The sequence below is a fragment of the Muscardinus avellanarius genome (assembly GCF_963383645.1).
Source record: "Muscardinus avellanarius genome assembly, chromosome: 7".
Lineage (NCBI taxonomy): Eukaryota > Metazoa > Chordata > Mammalia > Rodentia > Gliridae > Muscardinus > Muscardinus avellanarius.
The window spans coordinates 76,199,322-76,217,364 of NC_137793.1; the positions used below are offsets into that span (position 1 = coordinate 76,199,322).

At 42.5% G+C, this 18,043-nt stretch overlaps 1 protein-coding gene across 1 annotated transcript in view; it reads left to right on the top strand.

Moving 5' to 3' along the window:
- Positions 1–17,727, top strand: part of PTPN14 (protein tyrosine phosphatase non-receptor type 14) — a gene marked incomplete at both ends in the record, with an annotated part of 116,843 nt that extends 99,116 nt beyond the window's left edge. Inside the window, 4 exons of the mRNA XM_080699263.1 lie at positions 2,117–2,245; positions 4,805–5,039; positions 10,033–10,196; positions 17,599–17,727. Coding sequence (XP_080555389.1) covers positions 2,117–2,245; positions 4,805–5,039; positions 10,033–10,196; positions 17,599–17,727 — 657 coding nt within the window. The remainder of the gene's footprint in view (positions 1–2,116; positions 2,246–4,804; positions 5,040–10,032; positions 10,197–17,598) is intronic.
- Between the last annotated feature and the right edge of the window lie 316 nt (positions 17,728–18,043).

Sequence of the window (18,043 nt, forward strand, 5' to 3'; positions counted from 1 at the left end):
CAAATCTCTTCCACCGTTTTCCATCTGCTCTCTGGAAAAAGCTGTCACTCTGTGTAAACGGCGCCACTGGGTGTTGTTAACCAGGACGCCTCCTTTCTCTGCTTACTCTGAGGCCCACATTTCATCTCGTGGATCTGGGATAGACATGGGTGCGTTTAATAGACCCATAGAGCTTGCTAGAACTCGTCCTTGTGATTTTTGGAATGGAGTTGTATATTTTGCCAATGTTTTCTCCCCTGGGTTCCAAGCAGCTGTTAACACAGAACAGAGATTTATTTGCTCCAGAGGTAGAATCACATCTGTGAAATCTACCCCAGTAGCGCTGATGTTGTGTTTGTAATGCAGTTTTTAATACTCTCCTGTCAATACTTGGAATATTCTGAAAGGCCCCAGGCAGTAACATTCTCTGGAAGTATTTATGGTTCCTATATGTTGGGTGCCAGAGATGCTAATGTTTAAAATCACAATTCCACAGATAAACCAGACTCCCAGCCAGTGAATATATGAATGTTCTCTCTCACCAGCACTTGGAAAATGGATATTTCTTGCCAGCTTTGACCTAAACATGTCTTGTGTAATGAGACAATAACAAACATTGTTTTTGTCTGAATCAAGTTAGTATATAGTTCCACAAAATAGAAGGGGGGAAAAGTTTCAGACAGTGATTATTCCACTGCTCCTGGAACTCTCTAGAGGTCTGCCTTGTATGAATGGGTAAGGAGGCCTGTCATTGTACCATGAAGGCACAGGAATGGAAGGGGAGAACAGAAAGAATTCCTCCAAGACTCACTGTTTCACCTTGACAGCATGACCATCAAGGCTTTGGGCACAACCTCTTTGATTCTCTGCAGCTAATATGTATAGCTGCAGAATTATTCTCTCACAATCATCCTGAGCTATGTGGACTCATTTTATTATGCAAAGTCAGCTCATGACTCCATAGTTCAGCTGGATGCTGTGGTGTACTGCACAAAGTAGAGTTATTGATAAAATACGTGCCATTTTCGAATGTGTTCAGAGCACCTCCATCCTATGTGGCACCGTGAAGCAGCATCGACCAAGGTCAGCAAAAGAGATTGCTCCAAAGAAGGTATTTTTCCACAGGAGACGTTTTTATTATTTAAGAGGATGTCACAGAGCACTGCTTTTCACAGGCTGAATCACAGCCCAGTGGTGGTTTTTGAAACTGAATATGATGGTGGCACATGCTTATAATCCCCACACTTGGGAGGCAGAGACAGGAGGATCGCGCAGGTTCGAAGCCAGCTGCGCACGCTGGCTTAGGAGACCCTGTTTCCAAATAAAAATGTAAAAATAGGTCTGGGAGTGGAGCCCGGAGGTAGAAGGGCTTCCAGGAACCCCAGTACCACCAAAAAAAAAAAAAAAAAAAAAAAAGAAAGAAAGACAGAAACAATATGATGGTTATAATCAGTTCTGCGTGTATGTATGTGGTAGGGGAAGGTTGGTACTGGGGATCGAACCCAAGGGCATTCTACCTCCAAGCTACACCCCCTGCCCGGTTTTCTAAATTTCTCATTTTGAAACAGGGTCACACTAAATTGCTGAGGGCCTCGCTAAGTTACTGAGGCTGGCCATAAACCTGTGGTTCTTCTGTCTTAGCCTCCCAAGTATTCATATTTCAGGTATGCACTGCACTACCACACCCGGCTTGTATTTTAATGAAATAGACCAGAATAGAGACAAGAATGCAGAGTATCAGTACATTACACATGGCAAGCTTAACTATTGTTTTCATAACAAATATATTCTGTTGAGTTATACATATATATGTCATATACTATTAAGTGTATATTTATACATGCATATGTGTTTATGTGTGTGTGTATATATGTTTTTAATGTAAACTAGTTTTCACATACTGTGAGTTGCAGGCAAAATCTGGTAAATGTATTTTGAAAGGCTTAAGTGGCGAAAAGGTATTTTTATGCAGATGTGTCACTAGTTATTTATGTCTTCAGGGTCTGTGATAGTTGCAGTAACACATTTGGTCCAAAAAGTATTCCCCAAGGTTGAAGGTGACTACAAGTAGACGGGGGGGAGCAGAAGACTCTCGTGGACTTGGGGCTCACTTACAGGCGCTCTCCTTGGTTTGCAGGTGGTGGTTGGTGGGGCAGAATGGCACTACATCGCGGCCCAGGGGCCCCTGCCACACACCTGCCATGACTTCTGGCAGATGGTGTGGGAGCAGGGGGTGAATGTGATCGCCATGGTGACTGCGGAAGAGGTAAGGGGAATGGCCCCTGGCATCCTTTACCAGGGGAAGAGCGGGGCCTCCTCCCTCCTGCTGCTCTGATTCTCTATAAGCTCTTCTTCCCTCAGCATGGATCTCTTTCCTCTTCTCACTTCCATTTAGATTTTTTTCCCCCCAGAGATACATTTTTTTAAAATACTTTTGTTGATGCATTGGGAGAACATTTACTGTTGTGGATTTTTTTCTCCTCCCATTTTTATTTGGCTTTTAATACTTTACTCTGGGTTACCATGTACTGCAATGGAAATAAAGCAACACAAAACCAAAACGACCAAACGTCAGTCCAAGCAGCTGACTGTGTATGCCAAACAAAGCAGTGCCCCTCCCACAGGGATTTGAAACCCTCATTCAGGCTGCCCTGGGCAAACCAACATACAGCCCCAACCTGGCACCACCGGTTCCATGTGCTGTCGTGCCTGTCAACTGAAAATGGACCAGAAGCAGTTGTTCCTGGAGAGATCTTTATTCTTTGGGGACAGAGAGAAAAGAAAAAATTCCTTTCTTCCTTTGCCAAGCCAAACCGTTTTTCTGTTGTAGCGGCAGAACTCAGAACTGTGTGTGGTGTGATACAAACTGGCATTCTCCACCCCCTCCATCCTGTCTGCTTTAAGCATACCGCCTTTGGGGGAAGAAGTGTTGTGTTTGTTTCTTTTGTGAAATTTCAGCTTGTTTTTGAAGTCATTAAAGGGACCACCTTCATGCATTTTTATAATATCCATGGATTTGCAATACCCCTTTCTTAACTATTGTATAGGGGCCAGGAATAGAGAAAACCAGGGGCGGGGCTGGTGCAATCATGTTCTCTCTCCTGACTCCCCTGGGCAGTTGCATTCAGAAACAGCTCTATTAAAAGACAGTGGAAAGCGGATTTGGGGCTCTTTAGAGCCTGTCACATTTCCTTGACCAAACTTCTATTTGACCTTGCCAGCAAGAGATTGACTATTTCTTGAAGACTGTAGAAAAGATTCATCACCTTACTGCAAAGATTACATTACTGCAAGGGATTCATTCAACTAAATGTCAAATGCTGTCTGTGCTAACCCCAGAGACATGTGGCGAATGAGACAGAACCTACCCCTGTCCCCATATAGCTTACAGCTTAGGAGGGACAATGAAAGTGGAGGCTGAGACAGGAGGATCGCACAAGTTCGAAGCCAGCATACGCAACTTACTTAGTGAGGTTCTCAGTAACTTAGTGAGACCCTGTTTCCAAATAAAATATAAAATAGGTCTGGGAGTGTAGCCTGGAGGTAGAAAGCCCCTGGGTTCTATCAATAGATGGATAGATAGATGATAGATAGATAGATAGATAGATAGATAGATAGATAGATAGATATGAACAGATAATGGAAGTTCAGATAGTAGAGTCTTGGAGGAAAAAGGAGAGGGACTGGAGTGGGGCCCTTTTAGGTTAGGAGGGCAGCCAAGGCCCTTCTGAGGAAACCTTCTCAGAGCTGAGACTTAAATAATAAGAAGGGACCAGGCATGTCAAAACAAAGCAGAATCTAGTAATATGTGGGATAGCCAGGGACTTATCATCTCCTAAAATCCAGAACTGATTGAGGTACTCAGCAGAAATGTAAACTCAGATCTTAGGTAAGCCTACTTTTATAGGATTGGTAGATGAAAGAGTGCTTCAAACATAAGAAGGCTCAGTTAAACCTGATGAATCCAGACATGATTATTTGTGTCCCCCAAAGATACATTGCTTTAGAAGTGGACTAGCCATTAGGACTCTGTTAAATAGCAAAAGGGCTGGGAGAGCGCTTTCCCACCGTCACAGCTCCTCAGCACAGGCTGCCTCTCTCTCTCCACCCAGGCCCCTCCCTGGGTCTCCTCCTCAGCCCTCAGCCCTCCTCCCTTTCCATCCCATTCCTGAGGTTCCAAAACTGTGCAAAACTTAAAACTGGATGCTTTGTTAATTGTTATCAATGTGTGTTCACAGAAAAGATGATAGAACGAAGGGGGGAAGAATAGAACCAAAACAAATCAATCAGGCTGAAAAGATAATGTGCGGTTAACACGGGACAATAGAGGCAGCATCTGCAGTCAGTGCTGTGTAGGAGGAGGAGCTCTGGGCTGAGCGTCAGATGAGATGCTTGGCTTAGGATGAGGGCCAGAACCCGGTGCTCCCCTGCTTCAGGTCTCTGGATGACTCCCCACCCATGGAGCGGGCTCCAGGCTCTCTGTGGTGGCCCGAGAGGCCTTTCTCACCTCTCCTAACCTCTCCTCACTTGACTTGCTCCAGCTGCACTAAAGACCTTTCTGTTTCTCCAACACACCACGCGTATATTCCCCTCTGGTGTTTGCACTTGCCCTTCTCTAAATCTTCCATTGATGTAACTATCATTGGAAATCAATGCAACTTGTCATTGGTCTCAGCCGAAATGTAAAGGATCTGCCCTGTGATAGACCCTGCGCAGTGCCCCATTGAGTTAATGCTTTAGAAACTGTGTTCTTCTGTCCTTAGATCTTAAGAGGATAAGCATTTCCCTTAACTTATTTCCAGTTTTGCTTTTGTGTGTGATTCAGGAAGGCGGACGAACCAAAAGCCACCGATATTGGCCCAAACTGGGTTCCAAGCACAGTTCAGCCACCTATGGCAAGTTCAAGGTCACCACAAAGTTCCGAACAGATTCTGGTTGCTATGCAACCACAGGCTTGAAGGTCAAGCACCTTTTGTCTGGGCAGGAGAGAACGGTGTGGCATTTGCAATATACTGACTGGCCAGATCACGGCTGCCCAGAGGATGTCCAAGGATTTTTGTGTAAGTTTTTTCTTTTTAGTTTATTTTTCACCAAACTCAGTGTTGCCAACTATATTAGTCATCTTTCATTTGGAGAAGAAATGGAATGAAAAAATGCTTTCTCTTTAGTGGCAAAAGTATAACATGGAAGTATCAGCTGGGCATGATGGTTTGTACCCATAATCCCAGTACTTGGGAAGCTGAGATGGGAGGATCACAGGTTCACAGCCAGCCTTAGCAACTTAGACCCTCTTTCAAAATAAAAAATAAAATCTGGGTATGGTGGTACATGACTGTACTCTTAGTACTTGGGAGGCTGAGACAGAATTGTAGGTTCAAGGACAGCCTCAGCAAGTAGTAAGGCTCTCAACAACCTAGGAAGTCCCTGTTTCAAAATAAAATAGGGCTGGGGGTATAGCTTAGAGGTCCCTGAGTTCAATCCCCAGCATTACAATAAATGAATGAATGAATGAGGTGTATCTCTGAGGTAGACAGACCTGGCTTCAATCTCCAGTACCACCAAAATAACAGGACTGAGGGTGTAGCTCAGGGGTATAGAATGCCCCTGGGTTCAATCCCTAGTACCAAAAAACATGGAATTATCTTTTCATTACTATGTAGAACATAGGAAAAAATATGCTGCTTATTTTATTGTTTACCTTTGATATAAATAAGCTAAGACTATGACACACTCGTATAGACCATTAGCTCCTCATGAATCAATAACTGTTCAGATAAATGCTACAATATGGATAACTTTGAAGAGATGATGCTAAATAAAATTAGCCAGACACGGGTGTATTCATTTGAGTCACCCCTCCATGCCAGTCTGGCATGGAGCTGTATCTGTCCTCTGTATTTCTATCTTTCTAATAAACTTCTTTGAATCTTCAAAAAAAAAAAAATTAACCAGACACAAAAGGACAAACACTGTATGATTCCATCTGTACAAGGCACCTAGAATAGGCAAATCTCTAGAGACAGAAAGTAGAATAGTTTATGGAGGGGCAGGGTGTAAGGGGAAATAGGGAATTACTGTTTCTTGGGCATGGAATTTCTATTTGGGATTACATCAAAAGCTCTGAAAATAGATATTAAAGATGTTTGTACATGCTGGGCATGGTGGCACATGCTTGTAGTCCCAGTACTTGGGAGGCTGAGACAAGGAGGATTCAGGTTTACGGACAGTGGACAGCCTCAGCTACTTAGTGAGCCCCTTTGCAACTCAGTGAGACCTTGTTTCAAAATAAATAGGGCTGGGGCATAGCTCGTAGGTAGAATGCCCCTGGGTTCCAACCCCAGTACTGCCAAAAAAAAAAAAAAAAAAAGATGTTTGTACAGTATTATTAATATACTTGATAGCACTGAATTATACTCTTAAAAATGGCTAAAATGGCCAGGCATGGTGGCGCATACTTGTAATCCCCCTGCTTGGGAGGCTGAGACAGGAGGATCGCACAGGTTTGAGCCAGCCTCAGCTACTTAGTGAGGCTCTCAGCAACTTAGTGAGACCCTGTTTCAAAATAAAATATAAAATAGGTCTGGGAGTATAATCCGGAGGTAGAAAGCCTCTGGGTTCCACTCCCAGTACCACCAAAAAAAAAAAAAAAAAAAAAAAAAAAAAAGGCTAAAATGGTAAATTTCATATTGTATCTATTTTTCCACAATAAAAAAACACAAAGGAATCCATAACAACAAAGCCTATATTTTATTTCACATGAAGGCTTGCATCTTACAAGCCCTGTATTTTTCTACAGCAGTCAATCTCAGCCAGTACCTTCTCACACCTATGATTAAGATACTAAGAATTGAAATCAACTTGGAGTTTTGGAAACTGAAATGTGCTCAGAAGACAAACTCATTGATTAACATACATTTTTAGATTATGGTTATTGTAGAAATGAATTCACTAGAGTATATGCAGCACTTTATTTGAAAGACCAAAACTTAGATCTATGTCCACTCTGTGCCAGGCATTGGATCGGGCTGAGGACAAAGATGAAATTTAAGGGTGTTCACGATCCATCAGGAGGGATAGTTTAGCAATTCCAATCCAGGGGTGAGATCTGATGCTGACATCTGCCTTTCAGTGGTGGCTACACTCCTCTCTCCCCTTTCCAGGTAGTCCTAAACTCCTGTACACGTGGAGAAACCCCACTGTTGCACAATGGGGGAGGAGGCGGATTTATACCTGCCATGTTGTCTTCCACAGCTAGTTAGGAGCTCTCTGACCACCAAAAAGAATCCGTCATTCAGAAGCCGGGCAATGTCAAAACCTTGATTTTTGGCTTCATGTTATTAGAATGGGATGTCCAATGGGGACAGGCAACAGAAGAAGAGAGAGAATAAGCTTTTAATTTCTAAAAATAACCAATTTATGCGTTCCAAGAGAAAGATCGTGATGCACACTTATTCACTGCCGTAGGAATTTCATTTGCCATAAAAGTTGTGATCTGGACACTGAAAGTAGAGAGGAGGAAGATGAGCACTGTCGGGACCTCCGCAGGCTCCCAGGAGGGGTCGTGATTTGCCTGAGGTCAAATGCTGGTTACCCTACCTCAGAATACCAGGAGTGCTTTCCTCTCGCACGTTTACTTTGTCCCTTTCAGACAATCTTTTGCTAACCGACCTAAATTTTTCTCCAAGAGGCAGAAAATGGAAACCATAAAAGAAAAGGGGTTTGATGATTGTCTGACAGCTCTGATGAAACTGAGTTTATGTAAGGAGGTCCTAAGAGAAATCTAAGCTATTAGATTAGAGCCAATTTGACAAAAGCGAATCTAACTTACTAGAAAACAGAGAGAGAGAGAGAGAGAGAGAGAGAGAGAGAGAGAGAGAGAGAGAGAACATGAAGTGTGTGTGTGTGTGTGTGTGTGTGTGTGTGTGTGTGTGTGTGTGTGATGCTACTCAGGATTGAACCCAAGGGCATTCTGCCTCTGAGCTACACCCCCACGCCCCTTTTTAAAATTTTGAAACAGGATCTCACTAAGTTGCTGGCTGTCCTCAAACCTGGGATCCCCCTGTCCCACTTTCCCAAGTACTGGGATTACAGGCATGCACCACCATGTCCAGCCATAGAGGATATTTTTAAAAGATATAAATTGATGCATTAAGTTAATTTAAAGGAAACTCAAAGGGTGTTGTGCAGTGCCTTAGAAATGGCTCACCATTTCTTCTAGGTTTTAAAGATTCTTTCCTGTGTTTAAATTTGATTTCCTAAGCCAAATACCCCCCTCACTTTCTAAGTTTTCACTGAGTTACAGTTTCAGAAATTTTATTACTGTGATTGATAGAGGAAATATCCATTCATATCCAGTTTCATCTGTTGTATTGTCCAACATTTCTTTTAGTTTTTTTTTTTAACTTAATTTTTTTTTTTTTTTGTGGTACTGGGGTTCCTGGAAACTCTTCTACCTCCGGGTTACACTCCCAGACCTATTTTATATTTTTTATTTGGAAACAGGGACTCTTAAGCCATCAAGGCTGGCGAACCTGTATGATCCTCCTGTCTCCACCTCCCAAGTGTGGGGATTACAAACGTGCACCACCACGCCCAGCACAACTTTAACTGTTTTTTTTTTTTTTTTTAATTTTGAAACAAGATCTGAGTAAGTTGCCAAGTCCAGCCTTGAACTTATGATCCTCCTTGCTCCAGCCTTCTGAATAGCTGGGCTTTTTTTTTTCTTTCTTAAATATAGGTCAAGGAAATTGTTTTTCTTGTATGTGAACTTGTTGTCAGATAGAAACTCAGTTGCTGTTATCTTTTCCCCCTTGTAGAAAAATTGCAGAGAATTTCATGCATAGTTTTCAACTCCTGTCAGTGCCCAACAGCAATTACTCTTTCTGTTCACGTCAGGGCATCTTCTTTTCCATGTTGTGCTGTCTTGTTTCACATCACTCCTAGTTGTACTACTTCTACGACCATTACAACTTAGTATTATCACTACTCTAGTAATCGTCATCTAAAATATTAAAATGATAATAGTAGCTTGTCTATTTGGCAAGCTCTATATTATTTTGTAATCAGGATTATAAAGGAAATTATGGATACTTATTAATTGGGATGCAAATAGATCCTTTAAATTTCTAGAATGGATCAATGTGCTTTTTTCTCACCAACAATAGGGACATTTCCCCTTTAGTCTTGAGCACCATTGCATTGGGATAAGGTTTTATAAGTACCAAGAACTTTTAAGCCTATTCCACCTCCAAGCTACCACAAAATCTAAATTACCCATTGGCATTTTTCAGATTTTTGATGAAGGATTATATTTGTATATTTCGCCCTTTCCCATGACTATAAAAATATTTTATTAAGGCTTAAATGGCTGTGCTCTTTCTTTTGTGCCCAGTTGGAGTAGAGGACAGACCTTTCTGCAGCCCTGCTGGGCAGGCAGATGTTGAAAGGGGTAGGGGTGTCTCAACCCATCCACCCCCAACGCATGTGGCTTCCAGAAGGGGGATTCCTCTTGAGCCAGCTGCATAAGCCCGTCGAATTCGTGCCAAAAAGCAGGCTCCCTAACGTCCTTTTTAAAATCTAAAAATGAAGTCAAGCCGTGGTTGACATTCAGTGGTTCTGCTAGGGGAAGGAGGAAGGGCAGATGGATGCTCCCTCCCCATCAGAAATTGGCTTCGACAGGCAGGCGTTTCAAGGGGACTTAGCTGTTGTTCTGATCCCAGTCTGTTAATAGTAGGAATTGCTGTAAGTAATGTCTAGAATCATCTGCTTGGGGGACTTAGGGATTTGCAGAGGGGAAAACAGAATTTGATTTTTAAAAGAGAACTATTTAATTTAAAGAACAAATTCTCCTATGGACTAATTGACTCCCAGCTGGTCCTTTCTGGATCCAGGACTGTATAGCAGGTACTAGCCAAATAATTACTGTCTTGTAAGAACTATAAATTATTGTCACTAAAAAAAAAAAAAATTCACCACCAGCCCACCCCACCCTCACACACTTGTATGCAAAGCCGTGTGGAACTTTGGTGACAAGATTTGCATATTGTCCTACAGCCTACTTGGAGGAGATCCAGTCGGTCCGTCGCCATACCAACAGCATGCTGGAAGGCACCAAGAACCTGCACCCTCCCATCGTGGTCCACTGCAGCGCGGGGGTGGGCAGGACTGGTGTGGTCATCCTTTCCGAGCTGATGATCTACTGCCTGGAACACAATGAGGTATGTCATTCTGGGATTCGCTCTGAGCCCTCCATCTGGGGGACAGACCTGCGCAGGCCTCCACCTTGCCAGTTCCATGGTTAATTTTCTCTCTCCCAGCCAGAGCTTCTCAGACTCATGGCTCCTATTTTGACTGTGACATTCATAGCCCTCCTTGTCTTTGAGAGTGTGAGTTGGGAAACATAGAAAATTGGATCTTAGTTGGAATCTTCTTCCAGGAGTGGGCAGCCTGGTTTTATTGTAGGTAGTTGCCCGGGGTGAGTTATTTTGTCACATATAGTTCAGATGTGTCTTGCATTTCTAGGATGTGCTTAAGCTTGAATCCTGTGTATTTGCCTAGAAAATACTTTTTATTCTTCAGAGTGTTTTTTTGCTTTATTTTGTTTTTTAGAAGTGGGAACTGAATCCGGGATCATTTCAATCTCTGAGCTATACCTCCAGCCCCTTTTTAAAAGTTTTTGAAACAGGGCCTTGCAAAGTTGCCGAGGGGCTTGCTAAGTTGCTGAGGCTGGCGTCGATCCTGGAGTCCTCCTGTCTTAGCCTCCCCAAGTACTGGTATTATAAGCATGCACCACTGCGCCCAACTCAGAATGAAGCCTTTATTGAAGGAGGTGTTTGTTCCTGTCTAGTTTGGCAGTGGTGCGGTTGTGCAAAGCACAGTGAACGTGCTGAGTGCACAGACGTCACAGGTCTCTTCACACAGAAGTGGGTGCCTGCTGACCTTGTACCCAGGAGATGTGCAGCAATTCTTCACTGCTGTAGAGCTAGGGAGCTACCCTGAGAGACTTAAATAGCAATTAAAAGCTGGAGAATAGGACTGCCCTTTTACATGAGGTATAAGGTTGCTGCATTATTGCTTCTTCTTCTTCTTCTTCTTCTTCTTCTTCTTCTTCTTCTTCTTCTTCTTATTATTATTATTATTATTATTATTATTATTATTATTCATGGTGCTGGAAGTCACAGGGCTTATAGATGCCAGGCAAGCACAATGCTATTGACACACCCAACCATAAGCCGTTTTTCTTGGGGGGGATTACACTCCCACTCCCAGCCCTATTTTTTATTTTTTACTTTGAAACAGTCTCACTAAGTTGCTGAGAGCCTCATTAAGTAGCTGAGGCTGGCTGCAAACCTGTGATCCTTCTGTCCCAGCCTCCCAAGCACTGAGATTACAAGCGTGGGCTACCACATCTGGCTCCTAAGCTGGTTTTTAAAGGACTTTTACTTTTTTCTTTTCTTCTTCTTTCTTATTTTGGTGTGTGTGTGTGTGTGTGTGTGTGTGTGTGTGTGTGTGGTACTAGGGATTGAACCCAGATATGTTCTACCTCTGAGCTGTACCCCCAGAAGGACTTTTACTTTCTGCTCCCCATTTGGTCCTGCTGTGTAGAAGAGCCAGGCATAGGACACTCCTCCTGTCTTACAGATGGCGAAACAATGGACCAGAAACAATTACATGACTTGTCTAGAGCCTTAAGCTTCAGAACAGAGGCCAGAAGCAAAATCTGCTACCTCATCGGAGTAACCCCTGTCTTGACTCTGCCTCTACCAAGGACCTTTTGGTTCTGTTCAATTTTTTTTTTTTGGGGGGGGGGGTCTAGGGATGGAACCCAGGGGCATTCGACCTCCAAGCTACACCCCCTGCCCTATTTTTTATTCTTTATTTTGAAACCGGGTCTCACTGAGTTGCAGAGGGCCTCACTAAGTAGCTGAGGCTGTCCGCGAACCGCAATCCTCCAGGTCTCAGCCTCCCGAATGCTGGGATTACAAGCGTGCACCACCATGCCCGGCTCTGTTCAATTTTCAAACTGTAGAGCTTGGAAAATACAAGGAAACTCTTGTAGTGGTTTGGCAGTTTCTGAATTACAGAATGCTCTAATGCAGGAATTGATATGCTAATGTGAGTTTTACTGAATAGCTTCAGTAGTTTAAATATCAGAGTAAACATTGCCCTGAAAAAAATTGTTAGGTTGAAACTTCCAGGGAAATAATAAATGCCAAGTTTAAACATGTGCAAAGGACTTTAAAGCTTCTGCCTCAAAAAAATTAAACTTTGAGAATTCTCAGGCTGTACATAAGGATGTGGTACTCATCTACTGCTAAAAAGTAGAAAAGGCACCATCCCAACTCTAGCTTAATGCTTAAAACTTAAAAGCAGTAACACCATGGGGCACAGTGGCACATGCCTGTGATTCCAGTACTGAGGAGGCGAAGACAGGAAAATCACAGGTTGAAGGCCAGTGCTTGGTAACTTAGCAAGAACCTGTTTCAAAATTTAAAAATAAATAAATAATTAAAAGGGCTGGCAGTGTGGCTCAGATGTAGACCGCCCCTTGGTTCAATCCCCAGCAATACACACACACCACCACCACCACCACTAACCCCTAAAGTCTTGCTGATAAACAACATGCTAATTGTGGAATCAGCATCAAAACTATCCTCCAAAGTTTAGAAATAGCTGAGATTGTTTTTCAAGGCTTAAAGATTACAAAGCCAAAACTGAACGTGGTGGCGCATGCTTGTAATCCCAGTGATACTGTAGATTTTTTAGTTAAAGGCCTTATTGCAAATGCCCAGATTGTGCTTTAACGTTTTGAAGGCTTATACATAATCATTTTTTGTGTGGGAAAAATTAAACCCAGAGGCATTCTACTTCCAAGCTACATTTTACTTTTTATTTAGAAACAGGATCTCACTAAGTTGTTAAGGGTCTTGCTAAGTTTCTGAGGCAATCTGCAGTCCTCCTGTCTCACCCTCCCAAGTACTGGGATTACACGCGTGCACTACCATGCCCAGTTACACATGCTCTATCTTGCCTGATCATTACTATAATCCTATGAGATAGCAGGATAGGTATAGTCACATTAGTAGCACATTTATTAATCTTTTTTTAAATTTTATTTTTTATTGGTGCAATGTATTCATACATCTTAATGGTATAAAGAAAATACTTTTGTAGACATACATGCACACATCGCCCAGTTAGCCCCTACCCGATCCCCACCCCATTCCCTCCCCATCCCTCCTTCCCATGCTTGGCTTAGTGGTTGACATCTAGTTTTATAGCAATTTATCCAATATTAACGATGATAATCTCACAAAACAGTTTCATTTGTCTGATACCAAGCTTTTGATGACTAAAAGATAACAGTTCAATATTTCTTTTTGCTTTCTTACCAGAGAATATTTTTTTCTCTTTTTTTTTGGGGGGTGAAGCTATCATATATTTATTTATTTATTTTTCAGAAAAAAATCTATCCTGATATGGAATATGGACTCTAGATACCCAAAACAATCTCAAAGAAGAACAAAGCTAGAAAATGTATACTTTCTGATTTCAAACCATATAAAGCTACAATAATTGAAACAGTGTAGTACTGTTCCAGAGGCAGATATATAAACCATTGGAGTTAAATAAAAGCCTATAAATAAATTCTTCCATATATTGTCAAGTTATTTTTGACAAGGTTTCCACGAACATTTGGTGGAGGAAATAATAATCTTTTAACTAAATATTGTTGAAAAATAATAATTACATGAAAAATAATAAAATTGGACCCTTACCTAACATGTTTACAAATATTAACTCAATATAGATAAAAGACCTAAGTATATATCTTAATACTATAAACTTTTAGAAGAAAATCTGGGTCATAAAACCTCACAACATTGAAATTGGCAGTGATTTCTTGGATATGATTTCAATGGCACAGGCAACAGAAGAGTATACAAACTCCCTAAAAAATAAAAAAATATTGTATATCCAAAGACAATGTAAACAGAGTTAAAAGTTACTGATAGAATGGGATAAAATGTTTCCAAATGCTATATCTGAAGGTATATTAATATTCCAACTAGAAATCCTAAAAATTAGCAACAATAAAAGCAAACAATACAATTTAGAGATAGGTAAAAGACTAACATAAATAATGAATCTCCACAGATAACCAATCTTAGTTGTCTGTTGGATGGAAAATCTTGTTTCTCTGGTTCTGGTGTGTGTTACCTATTTCTTCTTTGTAGTTAATCTCTTTGAGGGTTTTCTCTAGCGCTGGTTTTAAAGACATAAATTCCTTCAGTTTCTGTTTGTCGTGGAAGCTTCTTATTTCCCCATCTAATTTGATAGAAAGTTTTGCTGGGTAGGAAATTTTTGGCTGGAAGTTGTTTTCTTTCAGAGTTTGGAATATGTTACTCCAAGCCCTTCTGTCTTTCATGACTTGGTTTGGGAAGTCTGGAGTGATTCTAATTGGTTTGCCTCTGAATGTCACTTGGCCCTTTGTTTTTGTTGCCTTTAAGATTCTCTGCTTGGCTTCCACATTGGTCATTTTGACAATTATGTGGCATGGGGATCCTCTTCTCTGATCCTGTCTAAAGGGGGTTCTATAAGTTTCCTAGGCCTGTGTATCGACCGCTTGCTCTATGTTTGGAAAATTTTCTGCTATTATTTTCTTGAAAAGATTGTTAGTCCCTTTGGTTTCACCTTCTTTTCTCTCCTCTATTCCAATTATTCTTAGGTTAGCTCTCTTAAAATGGGCCCATATTTCTTCAATGTCAGATTCCTGCTGTCGGATTTTTTTTTCTAAATTAGAAACTATGCGTTCATTTTTTGAATGATCATCTTCTAGGAGCGAGATTCTATTCTCCATGTGGTCTAGTCGGTTGTTTGTACTTTGAATTGAGGCCTTTACTTCATTAATTGCATCCTTTATCTCTTTTTGGCTCTCTCTGAATTCTTTTCGAAACACCTCTATTATTTATACAGTTATTTTCCTGATTAGATCTTCTATAAATCTCTGAATTTCTGTTTTATCAGGTTCTGATGTTGTGGGGTTGTGGGCATTCATTGCTCCATTGTTATTCTTCTTTCCCATGATTTCGGAAGTTTGTGCCTTCTCTGGGTTCTTCCCTGGGTCACTACGACTTCACTTAAGGTGCTCTGGATCTCTAGTCTGTGGTATCTCAGTCACCACTACTCCTTTACTGGGTTGTATCACAGATTCTCAGACCCTGGGAGTCAATCGAGGCTGCTTTAGACCATGGGGGGTGCCAGGTTGGGCGTTCTCCTATGGTGTAATATCTCTGCCACCACCACTCCCCCACTGGGTCAAGTCCCTGGGAGTACAGTACTGGGACTTCTCCTCTAGGGGCCCCAATTTGACTCACTGTTGAGTGCGCAGATGGAGCTGTTGTGGACTCGGCGAATTCACTGCTGCTGCCGCCGGTAGCAATATGGCGCTGCTGCTGCGCCCTCAGCCGTGAGGCTGGCATATTTTTTGAACTCCACTCTGGGTCCCTGCAGGGTGCGCTGAGCCCAGGCCCTGGGAGCTTTAGATGCTTCCTGCACCGAGAGAGATCTGCTGAATCCCGCCCGGCTGTTCCGCAGCGACTCACCTCAGCTCGCTGTCCGCCGCTCCTCTCTGGAGCTTGGTGGGCTGTTGAGTGAGTTGGTCTGGTTCCATCCGGTGAACTTGCTGTTGCCGCCAGCAGTAAGGCGCTGCTGCCGCGTTCTCAGGCGTGAGGCCGGCGTATCTCCTCTTTGGTTTCTGGGCTCCGTTATGAGTTCCCTTCCTCTCTGGAGCCTGGTGCTGCAAAGCAAAATGGCGTCCGCCGCTTCACGCCGCGGCTCCGGCTGCAGCACTGCGGTCTGGTTTCTGGTGTCTCGTTTTTCCAGCCCTCTTTTTCTCTGTCCCTTTAAATTACATTTTTTATTTTTCTGCTGATGGTGTTTTCTGGCTATGAAAGGCGCTGATTTTGTGGTAATAGAGATTGGTTGTTAGCGGGGCACGTAAGCCCTGTTTTGTTCCCTCGCCATCTTCCCGGAAGTTCCTTATTAATCTTAATAATGAGTTGTGTTTATTAAGAACAGATGGTGTGCCAAATGCAGCACCACAGCTTTATTTTAACTTGTTATATATTTTTATTTGGTGCACTGTAATTAGACATCATATTGTGGCATGGAGTGATAGGAACATACTTGCACACAGCTCTTGGAGCACTTCCCTCCAGGCTTCCCCTTGTCTTTGATACCGGAATTGGTCATTTTATACACTATATGTTTATTATTGTTATTGGAGTCTTTGGTCTTCTCTCTGACCTTACCCTTGTTTCCCAATTAGTGTCTACGTATAAGAGAGATTATACAATTTTTCATTTCTTTTAAAACAATTTTTGGCCGGGCGTGGTGGCACACGCTTGTAATCCCCGCGCTTGGGAGGCTGAGAAAGGAGGATCGCACGGGTTCGAAGCCAGCCTCAGCTACTTAGTGAGGCTCTCAGCAACTTAGTGAGACCCTGTTTCCAAATAAAATATAAAAAAAGGTCTGGGAGTATAGCCCGGAGGTAGAAAGCCTCTGGGTTCCACCCCCAGTACCACCAAAATAAATAAAATAAAAATAAAAAAATAAAAATTTTTTGGTGCATTCTATTCATACATCATAATGGGGTAAAAAACTTGTGTAGACATACATGCACACATCACCCAGTTAGCCCCTACCCAATTCCCACTCCATTCCCTCCCCATCCCTCCTTCCCATGCTTGGCTTAGTGGTTGGCTTCGATATGTTTAAGTACATCGTGTGCTTTAGAGAGTTTCCTTCTTCCCCCCTCCCATCCCCTCAGGTTGTCTTATTTGCTCTTCTACAGGATTTCCTTTTCAATTTTTCATTTCTTGAGGCTGGCTAATCTCTCTTAGCATAATATTCTCTAATCCCATCCATTTTCCTGCAAATAACATAATTATATCCCTCTTTATGGCCGAGTAAAATCCCGTTGTGTGTATATACCACTTTATCTTTGCAATCTTTGTGGTCCAGAAAATCCATGAGGAGGTTTCCCAGAACACTGGGAATGAAACCACCATAGGAACCAATGATCCCACTCCCAGGCATCTTTCCAAAGAAACTGAAGTCAGAATATTGGAGTGATACACGCATGTCCACGCTTTTAGCATCATTCGCAGTAGCCAGCTGCTTTAGATGTAGATCATCATTGGACCCATGAAGCTGGATTGTGTTCCTTACCACGTGTTATTGCTGCAGAAGTGTCCCTAACTTGGGCATGGACACACTGCTGTTTAGATGAAAGCATCGTGACCCTTATTTTATACACAAGGAAACAAAGGCTCAGAGATGCCTGAAATCCCATCCTCCATGTGGTAGAATTGAAAGTGGCAGTCAGGTTGAACCCCTGCCCCTAAGTTTTATCTAGCAGACAAAGCTGTATTTAAAACACAGCACCAGTGACAGGTGTTCCCTTTGATTCCTAAAACCTAGCGGGGGCAGGGTCCTTTGCTTTGTCTTGTGTCTGGACGTGGGCAGTGGGAGAAGGCTTCGTGAACAAGGGAGCGAGGAATGAATCCGAGGGAAGCTTCCTGTCTCAGGATTTGTGCCTTTTCTCTTTCCTTGCAGAAGGTGGAAGTCCCCATGATGCTGAGGCTTCTCAGGGAGCAAAGAATGTTCATGATCCAGACCATCGCTCAGTACAAGTTTGTCTACCAAGTCCTCATCCAGTTCCTCCAAAACTCCAGACTCATTTAATCTCCTTCATCCAGCTCCCGGAGGAGGGAGCGAGCGCCACCATGTGGGTGTATTCACTTCTGGACAACATCTGCTCTCCTGGCGGGAGGCGGATGGCTGGCAGTCGGCAGGCCGTGGGCCCCCTGAAGACGGGAGCCCAAGGTTGCCCACAAACATCGTGTGTTATTTTATATGAGATAATTTATTTTTTTCCCTTTGGAATAACGTTTGTGAAATATTCTAATGCAGTTTTCACGTTGCTCTAGGACTGTTCATTTGAACCACATTTTGACTGATCTGCATTGTAATACATCGAGGTTGTTGGATGAATCATTTT